The sequence below is a fragment of the Nicotiana tabacum genome, chromosome 18 (genome assembly GCF_000715075.1).
Source record: "Nicotiana tabacum cultivar K326 chromosome 18, ASM71507v2, whole genome shotgun sequence".
NCBI classification, from domain to species: Eukaryota; Viridiplantae; Streptophyta; class Magnoliopsida; order Solanales; family Solanaceae; genus Nicotiana; species Nicotiana tabacum.
The window spans coordinates 97,078,853-97,105,795 of NC_134097.1; the positions used below are offsets into that span (position 1 = coordinate 97,078,853).

A 26,943-nucleotide genomic window follows, 5' to 3' on the forward strand; every position below is an offset into this window, starting at 1 on the left:
ATTTTCAAATCAGAAAGATTGTTTAAGCCCTAACCATTCTTTGTTGAGATTTTCTTGGTCTTTTGAGTTTTAAATTGACATCAGTCGATTTCTTTGATAAGAGCAATTGACTGATGTTAATCTTAACTCATAGCATGATCATCCGAACTAGGTTAAAATGACGCTCAATCGGCGCTGATTCTGTTTGAATTTCTTCCAAGAAGGTACCCTCTATTTGTTTTTTTTTATGTTCAATTATATATCTAGGTGTTCATTTTATTAGTTCATCATTGTTTGTTGGGTTACGCATGATTTAAAGTTATGTCTGCCCATCCCCATGCATCACTTTCATTTTAGTTAATTGGATTAATTAGTATGTTTGAACACCGAGTCGATTCCTTTGTAGTCTTTATGAATTTTGATTTTCGTTTTAATGGTTTCATTGTTTTCTTAAGTTTTAGTTTAAGGGTTAATTCAAAAATCTTTTTTATGATAAGTGTATGTGATTTTGGGGTTTGTTTTAAAATTAAAAAGAAAATAAGGAAGGAGTTGAAAACAAGGGGTGTAGAATGTAACTGATAGGAATGCTAGAAGGGTTAAAAGAAATAGGAATTTTAGGGAATAATTCTATTACTTTGGCTGGGATATTCTAGAACCTAGTAATAGGGACTAAAAGCATTAAAATAAATCAATTAGGTCACAATTTAGGGGTAAAAAGGGATAAAATCAGAAGAAGAGGGGCTGAAAGTAGAAAATAATGTTTAAATAAAGACAACTGTAAAAAAATTGGTTAGAAAAGATGTCAATTCCCTAATTTGTAGGGAGCTGGCAGAATATTCTCACACTCATCTCTCATTTTTCTCTCACAAAAGCATACTCCTATACTCTATATAAGAGACCTCACACTCCTTCATACACACACACGTCAATACTCTGCATATTGACTCACTCACAAGAATACTTAAAAAGCTAAGAATCTAGAAAAAGAAATATTCTGAAGAAAACTTCAAAAAAAAAAAAGAGGTTCTCTTGCTTTTCAAGGCCCTGTTTAAAATTTCTGGGCATATATTGGAAGCTTGTTCTTTTTTAGCACTTTTAGTTGTGTTTATTTCTTGCACCATAGCTGGTTTTTCTCTTTGGAGTTCCTAACTTCATCATGTACTAATCCTCTCTCTGTATTCATCTTTTTTCATGTATTTTTCCTACACCTTATGAACTTATGAAATGAATGAAGTTTCATAATGGTATGCTTGATGGCAGTGAGTTGAGTTGAAGTTTTTTTTAATGAATTTCCCGCTTAATGGGTTTGTAATGTTTAAAGGCTTGAGACTTTGTTGATCTTTCATTAATCCCCATGAGCATCCCTGATACGTTATTTCTTTTTGTGTAAATTGTTTTAGATGAAAATTATCCAAATCTAGCCCGCATGTGATGATTTCCTTATGTTTAACTAAAAAAAATAGAAATTTACCTGTTAGATATGTCTAAGTAGACATGTATTTAATCTAATGTGTGTTAGCGTTAGAGGATCAATATCCTCATTTTATTACTTTTTTTTTTATTGTAGATTGTAAGGTTTTAGTCCACTTATGAAGAAATGATCTTGAGTTTGTCTAGTACAAATTTCTTTAGTTTGAAGGTTAAGCCTTTATTTGTAATATACAAACTTAATGGAATCTACGAAATTTTTTTCTGATTAGTGATAATGAGATGTTCATGTATAACTAAGTCCAGTTTGAAGTTAAGTAGGAATTTATGCAATTTTGCTCTTATAACTTTCGTTCCTATACCATATAAGAAACTATATTACCAAATATGTTCATAGTTTGCATATTACCCTTCATTCTAATAGTATTTCTACATAATATATACAATGTATTAAATAAGGAATCATTATAGCTATAAGATTCCTTATTTAGGCGCGCTAAAAAAGGGAAATTAAATATTTTTCAGATCTTCCAATGCAAATCACGCACAGTAATCACTATCGTCGACTTCGTTACAAAATTTCCGTACTCTGTTTTTTGCGCTAAACTCTGTTTCAATATTTTCTCTAATTTCACAAATCAAAATCGACAAAATCTAATACAATTCTTCTGCAACAAAAGCAATTATGGCGAAAATACAAAGCAAAGGAAAAGAGAGAAGCAATTCCACCATTGACAACCATTAAAAAGCTTTGAAGCTTTGAATTCAAATTTGGATTTTCAAAAATTATTATTTGTTTGGATTGTGTGTTGTTGAAAATAATTGGGAATATGGTTTGGAGTTTATATCTCAATTTTGAGGGGTTTTGGTGAAGATTAAACTTGGTTTTGACTAAATTTTGGTGAGGAGGACTAAAACTTCTCCTATATTTTTTATCTGTTTTCACAAATAAAAAACGACTAAAACTTCTGTAAAAAACGCAATTATATCGAAAATACCGATTATGCTACAATTCTGTGATTCTCCTATATTCTCTTGTTACTCCTTATGAAATTGCAATGCTAAATATGAAATCCAAAAAAACATGATGAAGGGATAGATCTTCCTAAGAAATTTTGTAGATAATTTATAGAAACATTGAAATTCTGTATTTTCATATTAATTTTTCAAATGATATGTAGTTTTGTTGTATATTAAATGTAGAAAACAAGCCATTGTGAGTCTTATTTTACTCATTCCTCACATTCAACCTATTCTACGAATTCACGCCTCTTTAAATACAATGCAACCATACTTTCTTGAATTTAAAGGTATAGCAATATGTATAACTTAAAAAACATCTTCTCTTCTGCACAAGTTAGCTCCAAAACAGACGAAGTGGAATAACAAGCTCCCATCAAAACGTTTTACACAAAAATACAAAGCTCAAAAATAAATAAACAACAGTTTACAATTTATCTATAACTTCTTCTTCTTCTTCTTCTTCTTCTTCTTCTTCTTCTTCTTCTTCTTCTTCTTCGAGTTTCAATATGAAATTCAGCTAAAACCAAGTCTAATATTCACCAAAACCCCTCAAATTTGAGATATAAACTCCAAACCATATTCCCAATTATTTACAACAACACCCAATTCAAACAAATAATGATTATTGAAAACCCAAATTAGAATTCAAAGCTTCAAAGCTTTTTAATGGCTATCAATGGTGGTATTGCTGCTCTCTTTTCCTTTCCTCTTATATTACTGAAATTTGGGATTGCGAGATAGAGAGAGACGTAGACAGAATTCTCAATTCTTTGCAACAACATCCAATCCAAGCAAACAAAGTCTTTTGAAAACCCAAATTCGAATTCAAAACCTTGGCTAAGGAAGAAATAATGAGATTTTGATACAGAAATCATAGGCGTGGGAGGAAAATGTGGGTGAAGGTGTGGGAATTGGAGAGAGAAACGTGGGGGAGTGAAAATTTGAGGTCCATAACTGAAAAAATGCTTTTTCTTGTTGAAACAAAATGAAAGTACTCTTTGTACAACACAAAAAGTATTCATTTTGTTGAAATAAAAGAAATTACTTTTTCTATATCATAGAAAAGAAAATACTCATTTTGTTAAAATGAAAAAGAAAATACTCTATCTACGACATGAGAAAAAAGTACTCTAAATAATATTTCTATTATGTAACATATAAGATTCAGGTTAACAACGATAAACGTCTCATACACAGAAAAAAGAGAAGAAATATAAGCAACTCCATAATAACCATTCTCAATATAGGAGTACTCAAGAAGCAAGTAGACATGAGAAAAACCATCACAGAATTATCACACACCATATTAGACAAGCAACAAAATATTTTTCTATAACAATTGCTTCCTATTCTAGCTTCCAACCCCATTTATGTATTTTAGTGTTGTCGCTTGAATCTTTCCAGCCAAACCTCGCGGAGATTCTGATTTTTTTCCATGAATGCCTTAGCTAACATATCGCTTTGCACCAAATAATCAAAAGCTTCACCTAAGAACTCTTCTTCATAACCTTCTGTTGCCATAATTTTTTCATACAATCTTGTCACCTCTAGTCGACTATCAGCTATCTTACTGATTACCGCTGCCACTTCTCCAAGCTTTGTTTATATATCACCGACCACATCTTGTACATCAGAAGAACGACTTCTTTTACGACTTGCTTTGATTTGAGAAGTTTCATTTACTACGTCTTGCACATCTTTTTCCTTTGATGGTCTTTCAATGTCATTATCATTACCTTTCTTCGAACTACAATCCAAGCCTATATCATCAAGGGACTTAGCACAATCACCCCTAGCTCGATCATTCCCGCACACAAGGGACATTTCTTCAAACATTTCAATCTTTCTATTAATGAACTTCTCATGAGTAGGATGAGCCTACAATACAATGACAAAGCAAAAATTATACGAACGGGACAAGCAAGGCAGTAACAAAATAATCAACGTGTTAGCTTTCTCAACAAACGACAAGTTTATAGCAATTCAAATTTCACACTAGCATGTGGTGCTAGACACCAAGGACAAGGAATAATAAAGTCATCTTTCACCATTAGAAATAGTCATATAACATGGATATAAAATTATGGTATCACATGTAAATACATGAATCTGTTAATTATCAGATTGACATTAGACTTTAGACATAAAAGGAAACTTCAATCATATATGATCACATGGATATTATTTTTATCATTTCACATGGAAATAAATAGCTCTACACAAAACAATACAAAAAATATTAATAATCATATGACAAGAAAACAGTAACTAAAACATGCTTGGAAGTCCAGAACCGACAGGCAGCAATAACACCAGATGCACAAAAAAATAACATCAGTTTCCTATTCTCTATATCTGTCTTCAAATTACTAAAGCAGAGGACTTACTAGAATTTCTGATTCTTGACTGTAAATATTCTAAGGTCCCCACAACAACTGCTTTAAAATTAGATGAATCAGAAAATTTGCCACAAAATCTGGCTCTCTGAAACCTCATCCTAACATTCCATAATTCACCCAAAGCTTAGATAATATCATGACTATTGGTTAGGCAACAAACTGCATTTATGTAAAGTAGAACAAACATTCCATTTTTTAAGCATTTCAAAATGGTAAGCATACATAAATCTCCTTCGTAAGAAGCCTTAACCAAACAAATTAGCGCACAGGGAAGCACATAACACTATGTTAAGCAAAGCAAGAACTCTCTGTTTAATGATCACATAAATCAAAGGTGCCTCTGAAACCTCATCCTAACCTAAACTCTTTGCATTTATCCATATATACACTAGAGGGGCAGCAACGTGCAGAAGCTATGTGACAAATCTAGCACAAAATTTAGCTGATTCTTCATAGGTAAAGCCAATACCTTGCAAAAATCTAGCCTCAGACAGAAGGGGACATTGGATTCAAGAATTTGAGAGCATCTAAGAATTAAACCTCAAGTTTCTTCTGGGGATGCAGCCAAATCAAAATTGAAGAAATCATATACAGATTCAACATGGGCAGGACTAGATTCAGGTGAAAATACTTGGTCACAAACAAGAGCTATGTAATTATTACTACAACTATGTAATAACTATAAAGAAAGTATATATATAAAAATATTTTACCTGAACGTGTAAAGCATAAACTCTAGGACTGGCAGTAATCATCTTCAAGCTATCATCCCATCCAAGACCACTTTTATTTAGTAGAGTTTGCACTGTATTCCATGTGCTTCTTAGTGTTTTGAGATGATTCTCCACATGCTTAGGTGTACACTCCTCCATTCCTAATTGTTGCTTAATGGCATCCGAAACACGATTGAATGAGATGGCCTTAATCTGATTAGTTGATTTATTCCCTTGCTTCACTTCATCAGCCAGGATCTCCAACATCAAATATTCCATTGGTTTTTACCACCTAAACTGTTTATCTCCTTTTTTTAACCATTGTTAACTGTTATAGGAAACATGTCAAATATGAAATTTAAGATAAATAGAGATAAAATACATAAGAGCATATGGAAACACAAACAATTAAACTAAGATGACTATAAAAAATCTATTTCTTGATAGACTAAATTCATCTATTTCTCCTCCGATCATAGTTTGTAAACATGGCATGAGCAATAGCATCTCTTTTCAATGAACATTCCCTAGCTTCTTCACGTCTTTCTCTAGGTGTCTGATAGGTTTGACTCCTTTGAGAACTTTGAGTAATTTGAGCATTTTGTGTTTGAACTAGTGGTTGCCCGTCTGCTTCTTGTATTGTTGGGTCATTTGGCTCCAAATCTATTCTGTGATTATGTAAAATGCACGATGATAATACCACATCCACTTGTGTTTTAAAGTCCCAAAAGGGTTCGTTATCAATCACACGAAACCATCTCTTGAGAATAGCAAAAGCACGTTCAACAACAGATCTCAATGATGCATGACGAATGTTGAACAATTCTTTCTCATTTTGGGGAGGACGATCACTATACTCTTGTAAGTGATAGCGTACTCCATGATAGGGAGAAATAAACCCCTTACGAAGACCATATTCCGCATCCAAAAGATAATATTTATCTACGAAGCAAAATCAAAGTTAATTAATATACATATTTATTTTTTTCTTTTTATAAACTACTTTAGATTGAATAAGATACCTTTGGGACTTGAAACCCCCGTGGTCTCTCTAATGCATCATTTAATATGCGCGAGTCATGAGCAGATCCTTCCCAACCAGCAAGCACATATGTGAACTTCAAATTAAAGCTGACAGCAGCCAAGACATTTTGTGTTGTTGTGCTTTTGCGGCCACGATACCTATTTTGGTGTTCGATAGGAACAGATGCAAGCACATGTGTGCCATCTATTTCTCCTACACAGTCCTATACGTACAATTAAAGTAAATAATATATACGAATATTCAAAATTAATTAAAAACTTAATATTTAATATGTTACTCACTGCAAACCAAGGGTAATAACGATGGTTGTTCCTTATCTCCGTCTGGATAGTATCATTCCGTGATTTCACAAGGGTTGGATAGAGCTTCAAAATTGCTTGAAGTACGATGTGGAAACATCGATGAACAGATTCAATCAACCTATAAAAATGCGACCCTATCTTGCAAAACCGTTCATTAAAACCAACAATTTCTAAGAAAATTAGTACTTGTTCTTGCACGGACATATTTTTGGTTGATCTCAAGAAATTATTTCTTCTAAGAGCATTACACAACTCAAAAAATACGGGTTGGCTCATTCTTATCTGACCTACACAATGAACAATACTTCCATTCAAAATGCTATTCATGTAAAATTCCCTCTCTTGGTCTTTGTTGGTATAAGGTGCCCTAGGAATGTTACTTTGATTTTCATAGGCTAAAATAATTGCAGCCCTGGCAGTTAAGACAGATGTGGCTACCGCTCCAACTATTGCATCATCTTCGTCAGTTTCAATCGACTCCATCTGTTGCAACCCAACTTTAGAACTTCTACTCATAAAAACGGATTGATAAAATATTAAAGAGAGCCTAAAAGAAAAGCCACATTGCACAACATATAAGCTCCTCTGACCACACAACAATCAAATTTCCAAGTTGTGGGTGAAGCCATATTGCTAAAATTTCATTTAACTTGAATCATATATTATCTTCTTGATCAACAGTATCCTAGATAGAAAAGCTTCCAAGTTCAACACTTGTGCTTTGATAGGTAACATTAACTTTCAGTACTACATTGTTTTGTTTCATAACTTGAAAGACAAAAGAGGACATAGAACTTGATATCATACATAAATTAATATTAAGCATAAAAAACAACAAGAAAGTGGATCATGAACAAACAAACTCTATCAAATCCCAACATGAAGAATATTTACCAAAAGTTCCGAATACTTAGATAAACCAAACTAACTGAAGATGTACCAATTTTTGACTATATTCAGGTCAGAAATTACATTTTAGGATTCTAAATATTGAAAATTTGAACTCGTGAATTAATCTCTTGTATTGCAATGGATATCAGGCAGAGCATTAGACTATTATTCATCAGTTCATCAAGCAAAAATAGAAGAAACTGAAGAAAAGTTTAAAACCCTAAAACAAACGCAGGAAAGGGGGGCGTGCGTTACCTAAAGTCAAGAGCTCAAGAGCGAAATTGAGGGAGATTTTAGACAGCAAACTGGGCGTTTTGGTGCGATGGCGAAGATCTTAAAATTCGAGACTGGAGAGAGAGAAATCGGAGTGAAGCGAGATGAGAGAAGGGAGAGAAATCGGAGAATGAAGAGAGAGAAATCGGAGAAAGAAAGAGACTGATTTGGGAACTAGCGATTTTGGAGGGGAAGGGCAGAAGCCAGATCGCGCATTTTGTTTTTAGGAAAATGTTTTCCCTTCAAATTTTAGGGAAAACATTTTCCCCTAATTGAAGGAAAATGAATTGATTGGAAAAATATTCTCCAAACTATTTGTGTCAACCAAACATGAGAAAATGGGAAAATATTTTCCAGAAAATATTTTTCTCCATACCAAACACACCCTTAGTCTCTTTAAATAAATATAATAGGCCCTTTTCTTATGAATTAATTTATTTGACTTCCATTCATTTAATCAAGTAAGCAAATCTGCTAATGATTCCAATAGCTGATCTTACAAAGAACTTTCCATAAGTCATAATCTCACAACAAATCTCAAAGTAGTTTAGAAAAATAATTCTAAATATATTAGTTGTTTTAGATGCGCTTAAATAATAAATCATCGTGACGGTGGGTATAGTTTTCGTGGCATAGTTTGATACATAATTCTCCAAGTCAGGTGCGCATTTCATGTGACTCGACCATAACTTCAAATAATAATAAAATCAACATGTTGTAGATCGTGGGTGCGTTTCACGTGACCCGATTCGCAATGTGTACAAAAACAATAAGTGCGCGACATCGCGACTTATTTAAATAAATTCCTTAAATCCTAAAAAGCAATTAAAATTCTATTAAAAGCGGTTAAAAAAATACACAATAGGTTTAAACATGTAATAACTCAGATAATTAGGCTAATTATTAATAGTTGAGCGACCGTGCTAAAATAACGGAGGGAGTGCCTCACACCTTTTCCCGAGTTAACAAAATTTCTTACCCGGTCTTCTGTGTTTGCAGACCAAAAATAGAGTCAATTTTCTCGATTATAAAATAAACCGGTGACTTGGGACGCCTTAATAATTATCCCAAGTGACGATTCTAATTTAAATAAATAATTCTATTTTGAATAATGTCACTTAAATTGGAAAAACTCCCTATTCCTCGGAAAAAGGAGGTGTGACAGATCTGGCGTCTCTGCTGCGGATCGAACCCAAAATATCTGGTTCAGGGTTTAGAATTCGTACTTAGAATAACTGTTATACTTGACTTTTGTTTATTATCTGATTTTTACATTTGAGCCTAATATGCTAAATGCTGCTTTTTACCGCTTTGATATTATGTGAACCGTATATAAAACTATTATGAAACCTTTCTTCTCTCTTGGTCTTCTAAATCTTCTAGGAAGTGTAAGCTGGCGTGACTTCTTTTCTGTTAGTATCATACCCTAATTTAGAATGAGGTTCAGATCAGTTGTAAAGTCGGGTGGCCTTTTGGTTCCCCGTACGTTGCCCCCCTCCCGACCCCGACTCGAGTTGTTCGCTCGGGTAAGTCAGATCTAGAACAACACACCCAGGATTTAAACTTAGAATGACATAACCTCATGCCGGATTTCTAGTAGGTACGTTTGTTTGCATCACATGTATTTGACTTTGGGACTCAACACAAGGGTTGAGTTCGTCTAGGACAGGTGTACTCAAATTAAAAGACCATATCGATGCATTTTACGTGCTACTGTACATTTATTTGTTTTGACTTGCATGTTGATCGGCTTTTAGAATAAGAAAGGAAAATCAAAAAAAAATACCAAGACTAAGGTAGGAGAGAAAATTCACCTAGTTTTGAAAATCCCGATACTCGAAATATCCCAAAACTCTGCCGAAATTTTAAAAAAAGAATAAGGAAAAAGTCATTTCAAAATAATTTGTATTTTCTTGTTGAGTGAAAACTTATCAAACTATGCGGGTTTGATTCTCACCGGATGTGGGATACGTAGGCAACCTCATCAAGTTCAGCCTTGCTTTGGCAAAAATAACCAAAAATATGAAATACTATCATCTTTTCATAAATAGAGTCAGGTGATGCCGTTTTTGTCCAAATAGTCAGAAATGTCCCGACGGGACACCAGAAGGCTATTTTTGCAAGAATAGCCGCCTATGATCCTTTTTTCAATTTTTTGGCCACTTAGCAAGCACAACCCTAAAGTCTTTCTTTCCGAAGTGCTGAAGGGCCGTATTTGCAAAAGTATTCGTGATTTGTTTAAGTTGGATTTTGTAAAAAATAATCTTTTCACGGTCAAGTTTTAAACAAAATTAACATGTTTTAACCCAATCACCCTAATTTAAAAATGTGTAGAATAACCATTGTTCTTAATTTACCGGTGAAGGTTATGGATCTGATTCCACTAGTACTACACATCTGGTGGGAGGATTTGGGAAAACAAAGACGAGATAGGTCAATCAATACTTGGGGTCACTATTAAAGATTCAACCTAGAAGTGATATGATAGAGGCACTGATGTCATTCTGGGATCCTGCTCACAATGTTTTGCACTTCTCCAATTTTGAGCTTACACCTACTCTGGAAGAAATGGCAAGTTATGTCGGGAGTACGGAGGGATTAATACACAAGTACCTGGTATCTCCAAAAATTATTACTCCCACAAGTGTCACGACCTTAAATCCGGACCCGGTCATGATGTCGCCTATCGTGAAACAAGGCCAGCCGACACAAACTCCCAATCCATTTAAATAGTAATAATAATTCAGTTTAAGTCATTAATAAGTGATAATTCCCAATATAAAGTGAAAACGAACAAATGCGGAAATAAACATAGCCCTACATCGGGGTGTCACCAGTCATGAAGATCTAATCATCCGTCAAAGAGTATGGAAAAGGACTACACAGTCTATTACAAAATCTAGTATAAAGAAAAGTAAAGATAGGAGGGAGAAGCACTGAGCTGCAAACGCCGAGCAGCTACCTAGTGAACTCCGAACAGCCTGCTGGAAGTAATCGGCCCTTGCTAGAGTGACCCGAAACTCTTGAATCTGCACACAAAGTACCGGGAGTAATGTGAGTACGCCAACTCAGTAAGTAATAAAAGTAAAGGCAGCTGAGCGATAAGAAAACACGTAAAACATAGCAAAATGCTACAACGAGGCAGTATAAAACCAATACAATGTAATAAAACAGTGAAAACTTGTAAAAACACCTTAGTTCAATGAGAACCTCTTTAAAATATCTTTTAATAGTTCAAACGAGTGAATGAAAACAGGGACATATAAACAAAATCAGCCCCTCGGGCTATCTTACAATCACTCGTATCAGCCTCTCGGGCAATAAGATGGAACAACATCAGCCTCTCGGGCTATATCACATATCACACTGGGTACCTGCACTCATTAAGGGTGTACAGACTCCGGGAGGGGACCCTTACGACTCAAGCGCAATATCAAGTCATCTCGTGGCATAATCAAAAATGCACTCAGCCTTATAACAAGCCACCTCGTGGCGTAACAAATCAGTCCCTTGACCTCATAATCATGAATCGGTACAATACCGCTGTGGTGCACAGCCCGATCCCATAATAACCTCACAACACAGGCCCTCGGCCTCACTCAGTCAGAAATCTCTAAAAGCCACTTGGGCACAGTAAAATATGATGCTCAGCCCAAAATATCATTTAAGATGTCAAAATAGAGTAAATATGGCTGAGTTATGAAAATAGTAGAATACAGCATGACTGAATACAAATATGAAGTCAAAACAGTAAGGAATAGTAGTAAAAATCCCCTAAGGGTCCAAAACAGTTGGCAAGAGGCCCAAATATGGCATTCAACCCAAAACATGATGATAGCAAATAGTTTTCAATCAAATACACAGTTAAACAGTCATCCGGGACGGACTAAGTCACAATCCCCAACGGTGCACGACCCCACGCTCGTCATCTAGCATGTACGTCACTTCAAAATTGTACAATGATTTGAAATCCGGGGTTTCATACCCTCAGGACTGAATTTACAATCATTACTTACCTCTATCCGGTCCAAAATCTAGCCTGCGATGCCTTTGCCTCTTGAATCGGCCTTCGGATGTTCCAAATCTAACCAAAATCAGTACATAACCATCAAAATATGCTAAGGGAGCAAAGCCCACTCGAAAGTAACCAAATTACAACACAAATCCCAAAATTAACCAAACCCGACCCCCAGGCCCACGTCTCGGAATTCGATAAAAATTACATTAATAAACTCCTTGTCTTCCCACGAGTTCATACATATCAAATACATCAAAATCCGACCAAAAATGACCCCTCAAATCCCTAGATTTAGGTCTCCAATTTCCAAGCCCTAATTTCAAATTTTTAGGCTTAAATTCCACAAATTCCATGCTTAATTAGGTAGAAATCACATTAGGATTGAGTATTAAGTCCATAAATCTTACCTCTAAGTGTTTCCCCTTGATTCCCTCTTCAATGTTCCTCAAAAGCTCTAAATTCGCCCAACAATGGTGAAACTTTGACTAAATATCGTGGATATGGTATTTTAAAACATTCTGCCCAGCTATTCAAAATCCTTCTTCACGAACGCGGTCAACGCCTCGTGTTCGCGAAGCAAAAATTTGAGTTGACCATTTTCCCTTCATCGCGATCATGACTCCCTGTACGCAAACGCGAAGACTCAGCTTCCCAACTCATCGTGAACGCGACTCCATACGCGCGAACGCGAAGAACAAATCAACCTGGACCCAACTGCTCATCTTTCCTCTACGCGAACGCGGCTAACCCCTCACGAACGCAATGACCATTGATCTCAACCCTTCGTGATCGCGGGACCACCTTCGTGAATGTGAAGGCCAAATTCACAGCCTCACCTCCTAACCCTTCACGAACGCGGGATATGCATCGTGAACGGGAAGGTCAAAAACCTGTAACACCAACCACAGTTTTTCTGCAATATCCTCCAACATGAAATGGTTCGTTTAACCACCCGAAACTCACCCGAGGCCCTCGAGACCTAAACCAAACATGCCAACATATCCCATAACATCATTCAAACTTGTTACAACCTTCGAAACGCTCTAAACAACATCAAAACACAAAATTTGCATCGGATTCAAGCCTAAGAATTTAAAAAACTTCAAAATTCCGCTTTCGATCAAAAAGTCTATCAAACCTTGTCCGAATGACCTGAAATTTTGCACACACGTCCCAAATAACACAACAGACCTATTGCATTTTCTGTAATTCCATTACAACCCCTATATAAAAATCTCACCTACCAACCAGAAAACGTCTAAAGTCCAATTTCACCAATTCAAGCCTAAATCTACTCCGGACCTCCAAAACACATTCCTTTCACGCTCCTAAGTCCCAAATCACCTCCCGAAGCTAACTGAACCATCTGAACTCACATCGGAGCCCTTTATCATATAAGTCAATATCCGGTTGACTTTTCCAACTTAAGCATACTCAAAAGATACTAAGTGTCTCAAACCTTACCAAAACCCCTCTGAACCCGAGCCAACCAACCCGATAACACATAATACAGCTGAGCAAGACAATAAGAAGCAGAAATGGGGAAAACAAAGCGGTAACTCATGAAACAATCGGCCAGGTCGTTACATCCTCCCCATCTTAAACAAACGTTCGTCCTTGAATGAGTCATGAAACATAACTTGTTTACCATGAAAATGGTAACAATAATTAAATTTGTAAATGGGATTCTAAAAACACGTGATCTATTTTTATGCTAGTTGTTAGAGAAAAAGATGCTAAGAAGATGAAGTTCAATGATGAAATGCAAGCTTAAATGAGGAACTGATCGGACCAATAGGCTGGCTGCCTGGGTGTAGGAATTGTCGATGGGGGACCTCAGGGTCGACGTCTGGGTCGAGCTCGAGCTATCGGGGGTAGTCGGGAATGGGATAACAGTTAAGATATGATTAAACAAGGCTCTTTATGGCCAATACCAAGCGATAGAATGAAGAACAAGTAAGAAAGCGATAAATATTAAAGTGACCTCGAACCAGTGAGAGCGAGCAATTTAGAGAGAAGAAAGAGAGAGAGAGAAAGATATTATTGCACTTGTGGAGAAATAGTTGGAGCAACATCAGCCCTTTACAAGGTGGTGCATTTTCCCATTATATAGGAGGGGAACCCGGTTATAGTACATGGGCATTAAGTGTAAAGTATGGAGATGTGACGGTTAGATGCGACACTTCGGCGTAGGTTCTGGGTAGGCCGGCCCTGTCAGACTTAGCCGTGTGCCTAGGGAACTTCCCCTTCTATTCTGACCTCGTCCTTCATCTTGTTTGAGTTGGGCCCCGACGAGCCCCGAGGGAGGGAACTTGGTCATGGCTTCACGTCCTCGGGGTCTGGAGGCACTCTTCCGAAGTCGATAGTGAGAAATTGAATCTTCTGATTTTACCGTATACAAATAGTCTTCGCATTTCCTAGAACAAAGTGATGGGAAATGATTCTAACATCTGACTCCTCGAGCTCCTTACCGTGACGTTGCACCAATGATGCAACCTGTGGCACGAGCTTTTGTGACAACCGGGGTGCCCTGTGGACTTGTGCATTTTGACATCTTTTAACGCGCTGCTGATTCCCATTCTCCGAGGTGAGTGTATCGCCGTCGATTCGATTTTTCAAGAGCATAGTAATTGCATCCACCGGTCAATCTTCCAAAGCCTTGATGATCGTGTCATTGACCCTATAAATAGGGGTGCCTTGGCGCTAATTTTTCTATCCCAGTATCTTCGTTGGCTCATTTTCCCATTTCTTCTTATCATCTTCTTTTATCTCTGAACATCATAATTGGGACTGATGGCCTCAAGGCCGTTTGGCGGAGCTCTTGTAGATCGTATTGGGGACTCTTGCTAGGGCTTCCCTTTGTCGAGCATAACCACGCCATCGTACTACTGATGTGGTTGCTGCTATGTCTGCTGTTGTTGGCGCGAGACGACAACACACGAGGGTCAACTTCCCCTGCTCGCGAAAAACTCTTCGGATTACATACCGCTGCTCAAAAGGGGGCCCGGATTATACACTGCTGCTCACCTTCATACCCCGGCTTGATGGGGTGCACTGCCTCGAGATGGGGGCTTGCACGACTAGATGTTCCAAGAAGTGGACTTTAAGTAGTTGTGCAAGCGGGACCGAGGCTTGTTCGGTCTGCTGTCTCTCCGAGGTTCTCTTGGCCAGCGATGGTCCTCGAGCTTTAGAGAGTTATGGCATTTTTTCATACCTCCCTGATTCTTGTCTTATCCCTTGGGGATATCAGTGTGGAAGGCCGGGATGATGCTTCTGAGGATGCACGTCCGGAGGCGCCCGTTGTAGGAGACGAACATTCGGAGGTAGACTGGTCTCTAGGCTTTTACTTCGCGTGTGCATCCTTCTGTTTCTTCCCTTTTTGGTGTAGAGATCCTCTGTAAGCTTTTTTAATTGTATGTAAGGACCCCTCAAGCGCTGTTGTACATGGATATTTATGAATATGAATATACTTCATTGACGTCTACTTCCTATTCTTGCCTTATAAACACATGCTCTCATGCCCTTTCAGGCCTTTGAATATTTTCCTTTATTGTCGACCACTGATATCTAACTCGGATGCGAGCGTTCTCTCCTGTCCTCTGCTGATTGGCATGGCTCTTTTCCAAGCCCATCGTCGTACCTCGGACCAAGCGTAAATTGATCTAATAAGTTCGGGCTCTCGGGCCCTCCAAGTTGCATGAAGATAGTACGCTAAGCTTTGGAGCTTCTGAGAATGATATTTTGAGTGAAGGTCAGCCTTGGGTACCTGGGGGTCTCTTTTGTACTTGACGCAGATAGCTTTTTAAAGCGTAAAGGATAGACTCCTGTTAAGGGATTGCCTGTACCCAGGCTCTGCTTCGAGCCTTCCTGGAGTCTTCGTGATCGGAGATTCACGTGCTTATATTTCCTTTTTAGAAAAGGAGACTATGATATTGGGCATCACCTTGGGTTGAGTGATGGCATTGAAAGCTTCCCGAAATCCGATTTTTTTGGCAGGGATCCTCGAGGTCAGATGCTTCCTTGAAACCAGAGATAATACGGTCGACTCTTTGAGGCCTGGATTCTTCGTCGAAAGATGCCTCTGAGATCGGGTAATACCCTATCGATCTGTATCGAGGCCGTTGGCCTCCCGAGGCTCACCCCGGATAGGTGAATCGTCGCTGTTTCCTGCATATATGTGGGACGGTTTCGGCTTCTTCGAAAGGCCTCACTATTTTAGATATCTACCCTTCCGCCTTGGCTTAGGGTTCTTCATTTCTTCAGGCGCGAAAAGCGTTGGAGCACATTTTTGCCTTAGTTTGTCGATTCTAACATAACCATGGCAACTACTTTGGGGCCGGCCCAGCAGGGAGGAGAGAGTTTCACGCCCAACATTTAGGATCCAGGGGAGTTCCCTCTGAAGATTGTGTCTTTGATAAAAGAGGAACATCTGGAGATGGTGAGAAGATATTGCGGATGGAGTGAAGAGATAGTGCTGCAGGCGCATTCCCCGGGTGAGAGCATTGCAGACTCTGCTGATGGATTCTTGAGCGTGTACCTATATCCCTTCACATTTGGCCCCTTTGACAGGGTCATGCTCGATTTCTACTTGAAATATTGGGTTACCCTGGTGTAGATACATCCGTTGTTTTGGCGAGTGGTGATGATCATGAGGCTCTTTGCGGAGAAGGCTGGGCTTGAATTCACGCTTAGTCACCTCGTCAGGCTATACCAGCCCTTTAATCACCGAGGCCTGGTAACCCTGTGGTGCCGTTCATCCACGCCGTTTGTTGTTGATGACGAAGAAGATGGGGATTGAGAGTGGGCCAGTTGGTTCTTCCGGGTCCGGATGACCAACATTATCCCCGTGGAGCTTATGCCATTTCCCGATGGATGGAATTACGCATGTGAGTAGAGTGCCTGGCGCTTTCTCAAGTTTTGCTTATAGCGAAAGTCTATTGAGTAACTATTTTTCTCCCCTTTTGCAGCAACTTCATGGATGCCGGGTGAAGTTCTTGATCTGCCCGGCTGGATCCGGAGGTTGGTGACCCATTCGACCTACGATGAGTGTAGGTGGCGAGCTGTGTCCTGTGACAGATGGGAAGAGAAGTACTGAGGTATGCGCGTACGATGCCTTTACCCTGGTCTTCGTACATTTGAGATGACACTTTCTTTTTTCTTTTGCACTGATATTGCCATTGCAGGCATCGAGCAACTCCTTGGGGGGAGGATGTGCTCTTCCGGAGAGGGGAAGGAATCGTCGGCCTCCGAGCTGAGGGACGATGGCAAAAAATGGGATCCGTACCCGCATTGTGACAGAGATTTTAGTGGGGCAGAATGGGCCCATGTCTTCAAGGAGAGGGCATCGTCTGAGCCTCCATTCCCGGAGTGTTTGATTCTCAGACGACAGTTCCTCCGAGTGAATATGCCTTTGCTCGAGGTAGGTTCTCCTGGGGCCGGAGGGCAGGATCAACAAGAATGTGCTCTAACTTCAAGGAAGTCCGCAAGCTTCACTTCATGGTGAGTTTAGGCGCAGTTCTTCTGTATTTCACGCCCTCCTTTCTTTATCGGGTTTTCCTTTTGCAGGCCTGTGATAGGCTCGGGTCTGAGTTGCTCTGTTAGGGAGCCAGGCTTCGGAAAGTTCTGGATGAGGGTGAGTCCTTTAGGCTCCTTAGCGAGGAGAAGGAGGCTGGGTTGCTGCATTGGCGATATGAGGCGTATCGAAACTCGAATTACGAGAGCTATTTGATGGAGCAGGTAACATTTCGTAGCACGCGCTTCGCTCTTTTTAGCCTTAAGGTTAACCTCTTTTTCCTATATTAGCTGCAGAAAATGGCGGAGGCCTTGGGGTACCTTAAGGGCTACATCGACCGTGTTAAGAATGCTTGTGGCGAGCTAAGGTCTTAGGTGCAAGTTCAAGCTTTAGAGGAGAGAGGTGCTTTGGCCAAGGTTCCTGCCTTCGAGGCCCAACTCCGCTTGGCTCGTTACAACGCTATAGTTAAAGTGGATACGATCAGGAAACTTGAGTCTGATCTCTCGAAGATCAGGGCTGAGATAATCGATGCTAGGGCTGAAGTGGTGATAAGCCGAACCAAGGCTGATCAGGAGATGGCTATTCATATGAAGGACGCTGCTGATGCCCAAGCCAAGCTGAAGCGAGCCCTCGACTGGGGGAAGATGATTGAGGAATATGTTCGTTGTATATCCTGAAGAGAGGGGCTCGAGGAGATCAGCTCAAGGGGTTTCGTTCTCTTGGAGGAATGGGCTCGAGCAAGGGCGGACTAGCGTGATGCTCGGTCACTCTTGTTGACGTCACGGAGAGCGAATCTAGGGCCGGCTGGCCATAGCCTTTTGGAGTGGAGTGTAGATCTTTCCATCTTTTATTGTTGTTTGTAGAGCATGTTTGTAGACGGAGAGCGCACCTTTTGCGCATATATAAAATGAGAGAAAACCTAAAGCTTTACCTTCTTTGTATCTCTTTCCGTATTGCTTTTGACCAGGCGGGCTGGTTTTGGGGTTTGGCGGGAACCTCGTGGGTCCGGGGCTAATTAGGTAGGCCTGAAGGTATTTAAGTGCTATTTTTGATACGAGCAGGCGTTGGGGCCTCCACGCTTTGCCCAGCTGTTTAGGCTTATTCTCTGAGTAAGGCCTTGACTCGAGCTTGCCTGACCTTCAATCTTTTGTGCCCGTGTGGGCGGATGATAATTGTTTTTATTTCTCGCCCTCAGGCATTTGTTATTTCCACTATTTCGGGTTTAGTCTCTGAGTCGCGTTGCAACTCGAGTTTTAATTGACCCTCAAGTTTTTTCGTGTCTGCATGGGTGGATGGCGCTGGTTTTTATCTCTTTGCCCTTGGTCATTTGTTGTTTCAACTATTTTGGGTCCAGTCTTGAAGTCGCGTTGCGATTAGAGCTTTAATTGACCCTTAATTTCTTTCCTGCCTGCATGGGCGGACGATGATGGCTTTTTGTGCTTCGGGTCGAAGTGACCTTACAGATGCGTGGCCCGAAGGCTTATTTGGGTGGCAACAATGGCATTTATGCCGTGACCTTAGGCATATTGTAGTTAACTATTTTGGATCCGGTCTCTGAATCGGGTTACGACTCGAGCTCATTTTAATCCTCAAGTTGTCAATTTTCAAGCTGGCGACAATGGCTCTTACGTTGTTTGGTCGTTGAGACCTTTTAGTGTGTGGCTCGGAGGCTTGTTTGGCTGGAGACAATGGCTCTTACGCTTTTGCCCGTAGGCATTTTGTAGGGTTTGTATTCTTCTCGTTAAGGTCTTTTTGAAATAATTTTGCCTGACCTATCATCGGTTCTAGAAAAACCTCGATTTCAAGTAATTATCGGCGATGTTTGAGCACCTCGGAAGGGTTTTAGCTCGTAGGCTGAGTAGGTCAAAGCCTTGTTATTTGGAGCTAACATGGTCGAAGCTCATTTGCCTGTTGACGTAAGCATGTTTTAACCAGTTCTTTTCGAAGTATATTAGGAGTAATGGCCTGCGATTTGTTTAGCGATAGTCAAGCGTCCTCGAGTTGCATTAATTTGGCAATATCATCCGTTTTGACCGAAGTCATATATGTTTGGTCGGATCCATTTTTGATCCCGAGCGATAGTTTAGGCATTTGCACCGAGGGTATGCCCTTTCGGGATTCTTATAAATGCGACATATAGCTTAAACTTCGGGATTTTGAGTTTCATGCCTTTTGAGTTCTTACAATTTTTCATGCCTGTTGAGGTCTTACAGTTTGTCATGACTATTGAAGTCTTACAGTTTGTGTTCCTATGTAGAATAGATCTAGTTATACCAAGTCTGTCTGCTCGGGGTCTTACAGTTTTGGGTTTTCCAGTACATGATGATTAATGACAGTCTCTGAGTCATTGAGTTTGCTTAGGCTCGAAGGCCGCTCTTTGTGAGCTCGGAGTTGCCTTATCGAGGCCTTATGAGCCCGGATTTTCGACCCTAGGGTCGTACAGGTGCCGAATTGTTGACGCCAAATTTCCGAGTATTTCGGGACACATTTGGTGGAGAGGCCCTGACCGTAAGCGTGTTGAAATCCCTTTTTCTGGAATACGAGATGCCAAAATATATTCTTTATTGCTTATCGTAAATACATGTCATTTTGTCGTTGCGAGCTTGGCCCACGCGGGCGCGGCTCCTTGGACTATTCGATCTGGTGCATCATTTCCTATTGAAACTCAATCTGCAGTTCCCCGGTCCTTCCGAGGGGATGGCGCCCTCAAAAGAAGATTATCGCTCATCGTTTGATTGTAGAAGAAGGCCTGTGATCTTGTCGGATCCTCCTCTGGGGGTATGTTGCTCTGCTAATAACCCTGCTGGCAAGACGCTATTTGGGGCGGAAGTCTGACCGAAGGGAAAGAGCGCGGCGGGTTCCGTTTAGGCCTTGGGATTTCTGGGTGGAGTAAGAACTTCCGAATGTACCGGTCGATCGTCTGCATGCAGGTTAGTGAAACAATAACAAAGGAGCATAATAGTTTTTCCTTACCGCGGGGTGTGTAGGCAACGTTTCGAGATTTGGTATGTTCCTACCGTCTCGGGGTGTGGGCCCTATTACAGCCCTTCGCCATGTTCAATCAGGCTTCGGCCGAAGATGTGGTTTTCTTACCCTTTGATCTCTTCGAGGGTGGAGGTATTGATGCCGGTGACGCATCATATGGTGAGGGATTTACCCTCACCGCGTATTGCTCCCTGCTGATGGTTCTAATTCCGCCCCTTGCATGGGATTTCATTCTTTTGGAAAAGTGGGATCGATACTGTCTTTGGGCGATGCGCCCGTGGCCATCCGAATAAGACGTCCGTGCCTTGCGCCTTCTTTGACCGTATAGAACTCGGTGTTCCAGTCCGATCTTAGATGGGCTGTATTGAGAGAATGGCTTTCCTGGTTGTTGTAGTGATCGCCATTTGGAATCCGTCAAAGATTTGAGATGTGTGCGCGATTTGGTTCGTCAGTCCGAGCCACCCTATTGATCTTGGTCAGGCATCGTTGGTATGTTGATCGAGCCACCTAAAATCATGAGTATATGTTTTATTTGAAAGGGCGAAGGTTACTAGTGTGTCAATGTGAGGCCGAGGCGAGGTCTCGGTGCCTCTTTTGCTGGATGTAAGGATGTCCTCTGGAATATATCCCTGGACCCGTTTTTCCCTGGGGACGAACATTTTTACTTTCCATTTTATGAGTCCTTGGAGGGTATAGCCGTTCCACCACTATCGTGGTGATACGCCGTGACTCGTTTGCTCCGTTCTTCCTGGCTGCCTTCCTTCCTCGAGGCTGAATTCGAGCCTGATCGCTTTGACAGTACTCGACGACGATTTTTATTGAGTAGCATGACCGCTTTCCTCCTGAGCTAGTGGCCATCTCTGACCCCGTGGTCATGCGCGCTTTGCGGTTCCTGTGCCAGATTCTTTTTCCTTTGAGGGGGACTCGACCGAATAGGTCTGAGCCATTTGGCATCCCTGGTTTCGCTTATGGTGAACACGATGTTGGGTATAGTGATGCTGAATTTGTACTCTGATGGGCAAGGTGCCCCTACCGACCATGCCTCGTTGAATCTGGCTTTGTTGAAGATTCCTTGAGGATGTTTCCCTCGGGCTATTTCCCGATTATTGCGAGGTGGATTACGTCTCGGGGCGTTCCCCCTATCCACGGCGTATGGGTGGTACCTCCATCTATTTGGCATTAGTTTCATTGTCAGGAACCTGCTCGGTTATACTGAGCCCGAGGAGGCTCCCGGATGGTCATCCATGGCCCTGATTCGCGACTGGCGGATACAGGCATCCGACCAGATCTTGGTTGGGTACTCAACTAAGTTTCGTTTGAACTGCCTTGAAACCGTTGGGCTTGGTTTGTTTAGGCTTTGGGCGAAGGCCTGTGCTGCCCAGTCATCTAAGACCAGGGGCAATCTCGTTCGTTCTATCAGGAAATGGGGTGCGAATTCCCATGGCATTTCATTCTCTTTTTGTTCGGCCCCAGGTGTGTCGGGCTCTCTCGTCGCTGCTTCGATAGCACCGGCGTGTGTCTCTACAGAGGAATCTGTCGGTACGATAAGCAATTTTGTGGGGCTAGGTGTTAGGCTACGACACAACATCTTGGTTCCTTTTGAGAATGTTTTCCCGAACCTCTTCGACAAGACGTGCTCGGACTCATCATCTTGAAGGTCATTGCCTCTTCCCGCGCACGCACAAGCGGTGATGTGATCGTCAGGATCTGAGGTCCCGTTGTAATTAGGGAGTTCTAGAATTATGATCTTTTGTGAAACAGGTTCTGGGACCGCTTCCTCAGGGGAAGGCCGTTGCATGAACTTTCTCGAATCTACACCTTTCAGGACCGGGGGTGCTCCCAGGATCTGATTGACCCCAGATTTGTAGGTCTCGACCTTTTTATTGTTGGTTGCAATCATTTTCTCACCCGATTCGATCCCTTTTGGTGAGGTCCTCGAGCATTTTTACTACGGTAGGGTCGACTATGGACCCGTTATTACTTGATCTTTCGTGTGCTTGCTTGATGGGGGGAGCTGTTTCTGGCACTGCTGTGCTGGGAGTCTTTAGATGGCTTTGTAACTAAGCAATGACCAGCTGTTATGCCTGCAACATTTCAAAAATTACATGAAGACTCACTTCCTGTGCTTCTCGAGTCGGGGTTTTTTGGGCTTCATGTCGGTCGATATGCTGTATTCTCCCATCGGTGTGCGAGGTTTCTTGACCTTCTGTGCGTTTTGGGAGCCCGTGTCCGCTGGGATCGGCCCAGATGCATTATCGGGGTTCCGCGGCGTCGCGCCAATGACTGTAGTAGCCATTCCATTTTCGTCGTGATTTTCGAGGTAGTTGTTCTCAACCCTGTTTGCCGAGCCAGACATTTTGACCTGGAATCAAGAGATCTTGGACAAGAAAAAGTGTGAAAGGTAACTTGCATTTGAGAATGAAACCAGCAAGAAACAGATCCTATTTTGAAAGATAACTCTTTTGAAAATAGCAGCCAAACTTTAGAGAGTATTTTTTTCTTAGGGTTTTCAATCTGATCCTATTTTCAGAGGAATAGTATCTATATATAAGCTTCCTAGGATAGGTATTCTTTAGGAATATTCCTTATCCTATAGCTGAAAATAGTAGTGTCCTTTTTTCCACAACCCTAGTATAGCTGTCCCTTTTATCCTATTTTTAGCATCTTTTACAACAGCTAGGACAGTTGTACACTTTCTAGAAACTTCTCTTCCTAGATATTTTTTGAAAAATTGTCCTAAGTCTCTTTTAATTCAATTAACTCCCTATAAGTTCTAAAGGTTAACAGAATAAGGCAAACAAAACAAAAATTAGAAAAGATCAAAATTTCAAAGTAAAATGCCTAACAGAATCATGTTGGAAATCAAACCTAAAAACTAAATTAATCAGTAAATAGAAGCGTTTACCTAAATAAATCTAACAAGAGCATGAATTTAAATAAACACGGATGGTAAATAAAAATGCATATGAACCCTAACTAGACTAATTTCATGCCATTGAAGATAAATCTCAAATACTAAAATGCTGAGGTTTTAATTAACCTAATGAACAAAATAGATAGGCAGACCAAAAAGCTATGAACAACAGGAAAGAAAGCCTAAGATTGTAAAATTAAAACATGCGGCCAAAATTAAACAATTAACATGCAGAAGAAGAACAAGAAATAAAACCAAACAAAAAGAAGGAAAAGAAGGAAAATTTACCTAAGCTTTTTTTTTCCCAATACTGGACCCACTATGAACTCGACCAAACTTTATCAAGGCAGAAATAAACTTGAACTACCATTAATCGATTATTCTTAACAAGAACAGTGGACTAATGGATGATTTGGGTTCACTTGACCAACAATTAATCGGAAAATTAGAAAGGTGAAAAAAATTAGGGTTCAATAAATCTGAAATTTAAGATTCGAGGAGTTTGGCTGGGATTTTTGGGAAATCAATAGGAAGACAGTGGTAAGGGAAGGCTAGGGATTACATAGTGTGAGTTTGAGGTTGTTTGGGGTTTTTAGGTTTCGATCTTAGATTTATGATTCGAAACGTTTGGTGATGATTTGAGAGAAACATGTTAGAGATTTGGAAAGGGGAGGGCAGGGATGTCATAGGTGTTAATTTGGTGGTGTTTGGAGGTGGTCCGCCGCCGTGAGGCGATTCTCGGTCGGCGGACCACGACGGAGACGATGAAGTAATTCAGGGCGGCTAGGGTTGGGTTAGATATAGAGATGATGTGAAATGGGGGGTATTTCTGGGGTTAGGGCGCATTTCGACTATTATATGATAAAGGGATATTTAGTTCCCGTCCGTTCGATCAAATAAGATCAACAGATGGGATTCAATAACCATGGAACGGTATCGTTTTGGCCAGTAGGGGAGCTGGACTGGGTAAGGCTACATTTGGGCTGGGTTTGGGTTAAATAAAAACGGCTCTTGGCATTTAAAATGGCCTAAATTCAGAAATAAGTCCCTTTCTCAATTAACTAATTATTTCCTTTTTTTGTTTTCTTTAATTAAAAATCCTAAGCTAAATTCCTAAATTAATCTAAAATCTTAAAATTGAGCTAATTAAAGTTATTATAATATTTATAAAATTTACTTGACCCTAAAAAAAAGAAATCACTAATCTAAGAATTAAAAACAAAAAATGTAAAAATGAGCCATTTTTGTGATTTTCATTTTCAATAAAACAAATAATTAACTAATTAATCCTAAAAATGTAAAAACAAAACTTAAATGCAATGCATGGTATTTTTGACGTTTTTCATGATTTTAATAAAAATTAAACATGCACAAAAATGCAAACAATTAATAAAATCCTACAAAAATCTTATAAAATGGCAAATAATTGGCAAAAATCTATTTTCTTGGATTTTATAGGAGTAATTCATATAGGGCAAAAATTACATGCTCACAGCTGTCCCTCTTTGCTCGGAAACACGAAAGGTTTTCGGGCAAAGATAAAATGAGAAATTACGAGCGATTTTTGCCCGTTTGAAACTCCTTGAAAAGCATCTTTTGAAAAAGTCTGACCGAACCTTACTTCGGAGGTTGCCTAAATATCCTTGGCTATAAAGGAATTAGGTCAGTGTAATTCTGGAAGTTTTGGTAGCTGTTATTACCGAGAAACTGTGATTTTACTGTTGTTGCTGTTGTTTCTGCTTGCTGAGCTCCTTATTACATCGAAATAAAAGATGAAAAGCTAAAATAGCTAAGCCTGTCAACTACGAGTTACAAGATTCCTATCTATAAACCTTCTAAAGCTTGATCTTGAGTCTTGGATGGTTCTTCCTGTAGACTATGATCTGAATCTTGATGCTCGATAGCTGCAATCGCTGGTTCATCCTTCTTTAGCTTTTCGGATCAAGGCGGGACATACAAAACTTGTGACTTCAATCATATCTTCAGCAGTCCGCATCTTTTCTCCACTTTTACATTTAGAGTTCAACTTCTTTTCTTGTTTTTCTTTTCTTTACTTGGTTTGAGACTTCTTCTTTTGGTCATCTCAAACCTTGTGCCTCACGGTAAAAACCTGTTCAAGCACCAAAGCAAATGAACGAAATTTTTCTGCTCCAGTTTTCACTAGAGAAATTTCGTGAGTTATTGTAACAAAATCTAAACTATTTCTTATTGAAAGCAATAAAATTAGGATTGTGTATCCTTGAGGAAAAGAGATTAGGGAGTGGAGACCCAATATCTAAAATACAATCAAAGGTATCAGAGACCCCAAGTTGGGAAGATTACCAGGTTATGCTGGAAAAATGATCGGGTTATGCTGGGAAGGTCCTCGGGCTATGTCGGAGAAAATCATCGGGTTATGCCGGAAAAGGTCCTCGGGTTATACCGGGGAGGTCATCAGGTTATGCTGAAAAAAGGTCCCCGAGTTATGCTGGGGAGGTCCATGGGTTATGCCGGGAAAGGTTCTCGAGTTAAGGTGGGGTCATCGGGTTATGCCGGAAAAAGGTCCTCGGGTTATGCCGGGAATGTCATCGGGTTATGCCGGAAAAGGTCCTCGGGTTATGCCAGGGGGTCATCGGGTTATGTTGGAAAAAGGTCCTCGGGTTATGCTGGGGAAGGTCATCAGGTTATACCGGGGAGGTCCTCAGGTTATGTCGGGGGGTCATCAGGTTATGCCGGAAAAAGGTCCTCGGGTTATGACGGGCGGTCATTGGGTTATGCCGGAAAAAGGTCATCGGGTTATGCCGGGAAAGGTCATCGGGTTATTCCAGAAAAGGTGCTCGGGTTATGACTGGGGGTCATTGGGTTATGCTGGGGAGGTCCACGGGTTATGCCGGGAAAGTCATCGGGTTATGTCGGAGAAAGTGTCCTTGGGTTATGCCGGAAAAATCATCGGGTTATGCCGGAAAAAGGGTCCTCGGGTTATGTCGGGGAGATCCATGGGTTATGCCAGGAAATTCATCGAGTTATGTCGGAAAAAGGTCCTCGGGTTATGCCGGGGGAGGTTCACGGGTTATACCAGAAAAGTCATCGAGTTATGTCGGAAAAAGGTCCTCGGATTAAGCCGGGGAGGTCCACGGATTATGCCAGAAAAGTCATCGTGTTATGCCAGAAAAAGGTCCTCGGGTTATGCCGAGAATCAACTAGGGAGTGGAACCCTATAATGGAAAAGACTACCAGCTTATGCTGGGAGCGACTAAGGAACGAGACCCTATGTTGGGAAAATATAGCTAGAGATTGGGGACCCTACGCTACCATGATTTTGAATATTTCTTCTTCTTTTCTTTCTTCTTTCTTTTATTCTTCTTTCTTTTCTTCTTCCTCTCTTTTTACTTCACTTTTTATTTTATTTAGGAGAATGAATGAAGAGTTTTAAAAGGACTTCCCTTTTCGGATCAACTTCTGCTGCAGAACCGTTTTGGTCT

The 26,943-nt window shown here is 40.3% G+C and overlaps 2 protein-coding genes across 2 annotated transcripts; both read right to left on the reverse strand.

Moving 5' to 3' along the window:
* Positions 1-4,032: 4,032 nt before the first annotated feature.
* LOC107811045 (uncharacterized) lies at positions 4,033-5,821 on the reverse strand. The gene is made up of 2 exons (XM_016635897.1): positions 5,543-5,821; positions 4,033-4,308 (listed from the first exon to the last, which is right to left on the reverse strand). Exons 1-2 carry the CDS (start codon positions 5,819-5,821, stop codon positions 4,033-4,035), a joined length of 555 nt encoding a protein of 184 aa, XP_016491383.1.
* A 175-nt stretch (positions 5,822-5,996) lies between these two features.
* On the reverse strand, positions 5,997-7,372 carry LOC142172594 (uncharacterized). The gene is made up of 3 exons (XM_075236252.1): positions 7,181-7,372; positions 6,642-6,789; positions 5,997-6,484 (listed from the first exon to the last, which is right to left on the reverse strand). The coding sequence occupies exons 1-3, from the start codon at positions 7,370-7,372 to the stop codon at positions 5,997-5,999; spliced, it is 828 nt and encodes a 275-aa protein (XP_075092353.1).
* Between the last annotated feature and the right edge of the window lie 19,571 nt (positions 7,373-26,943).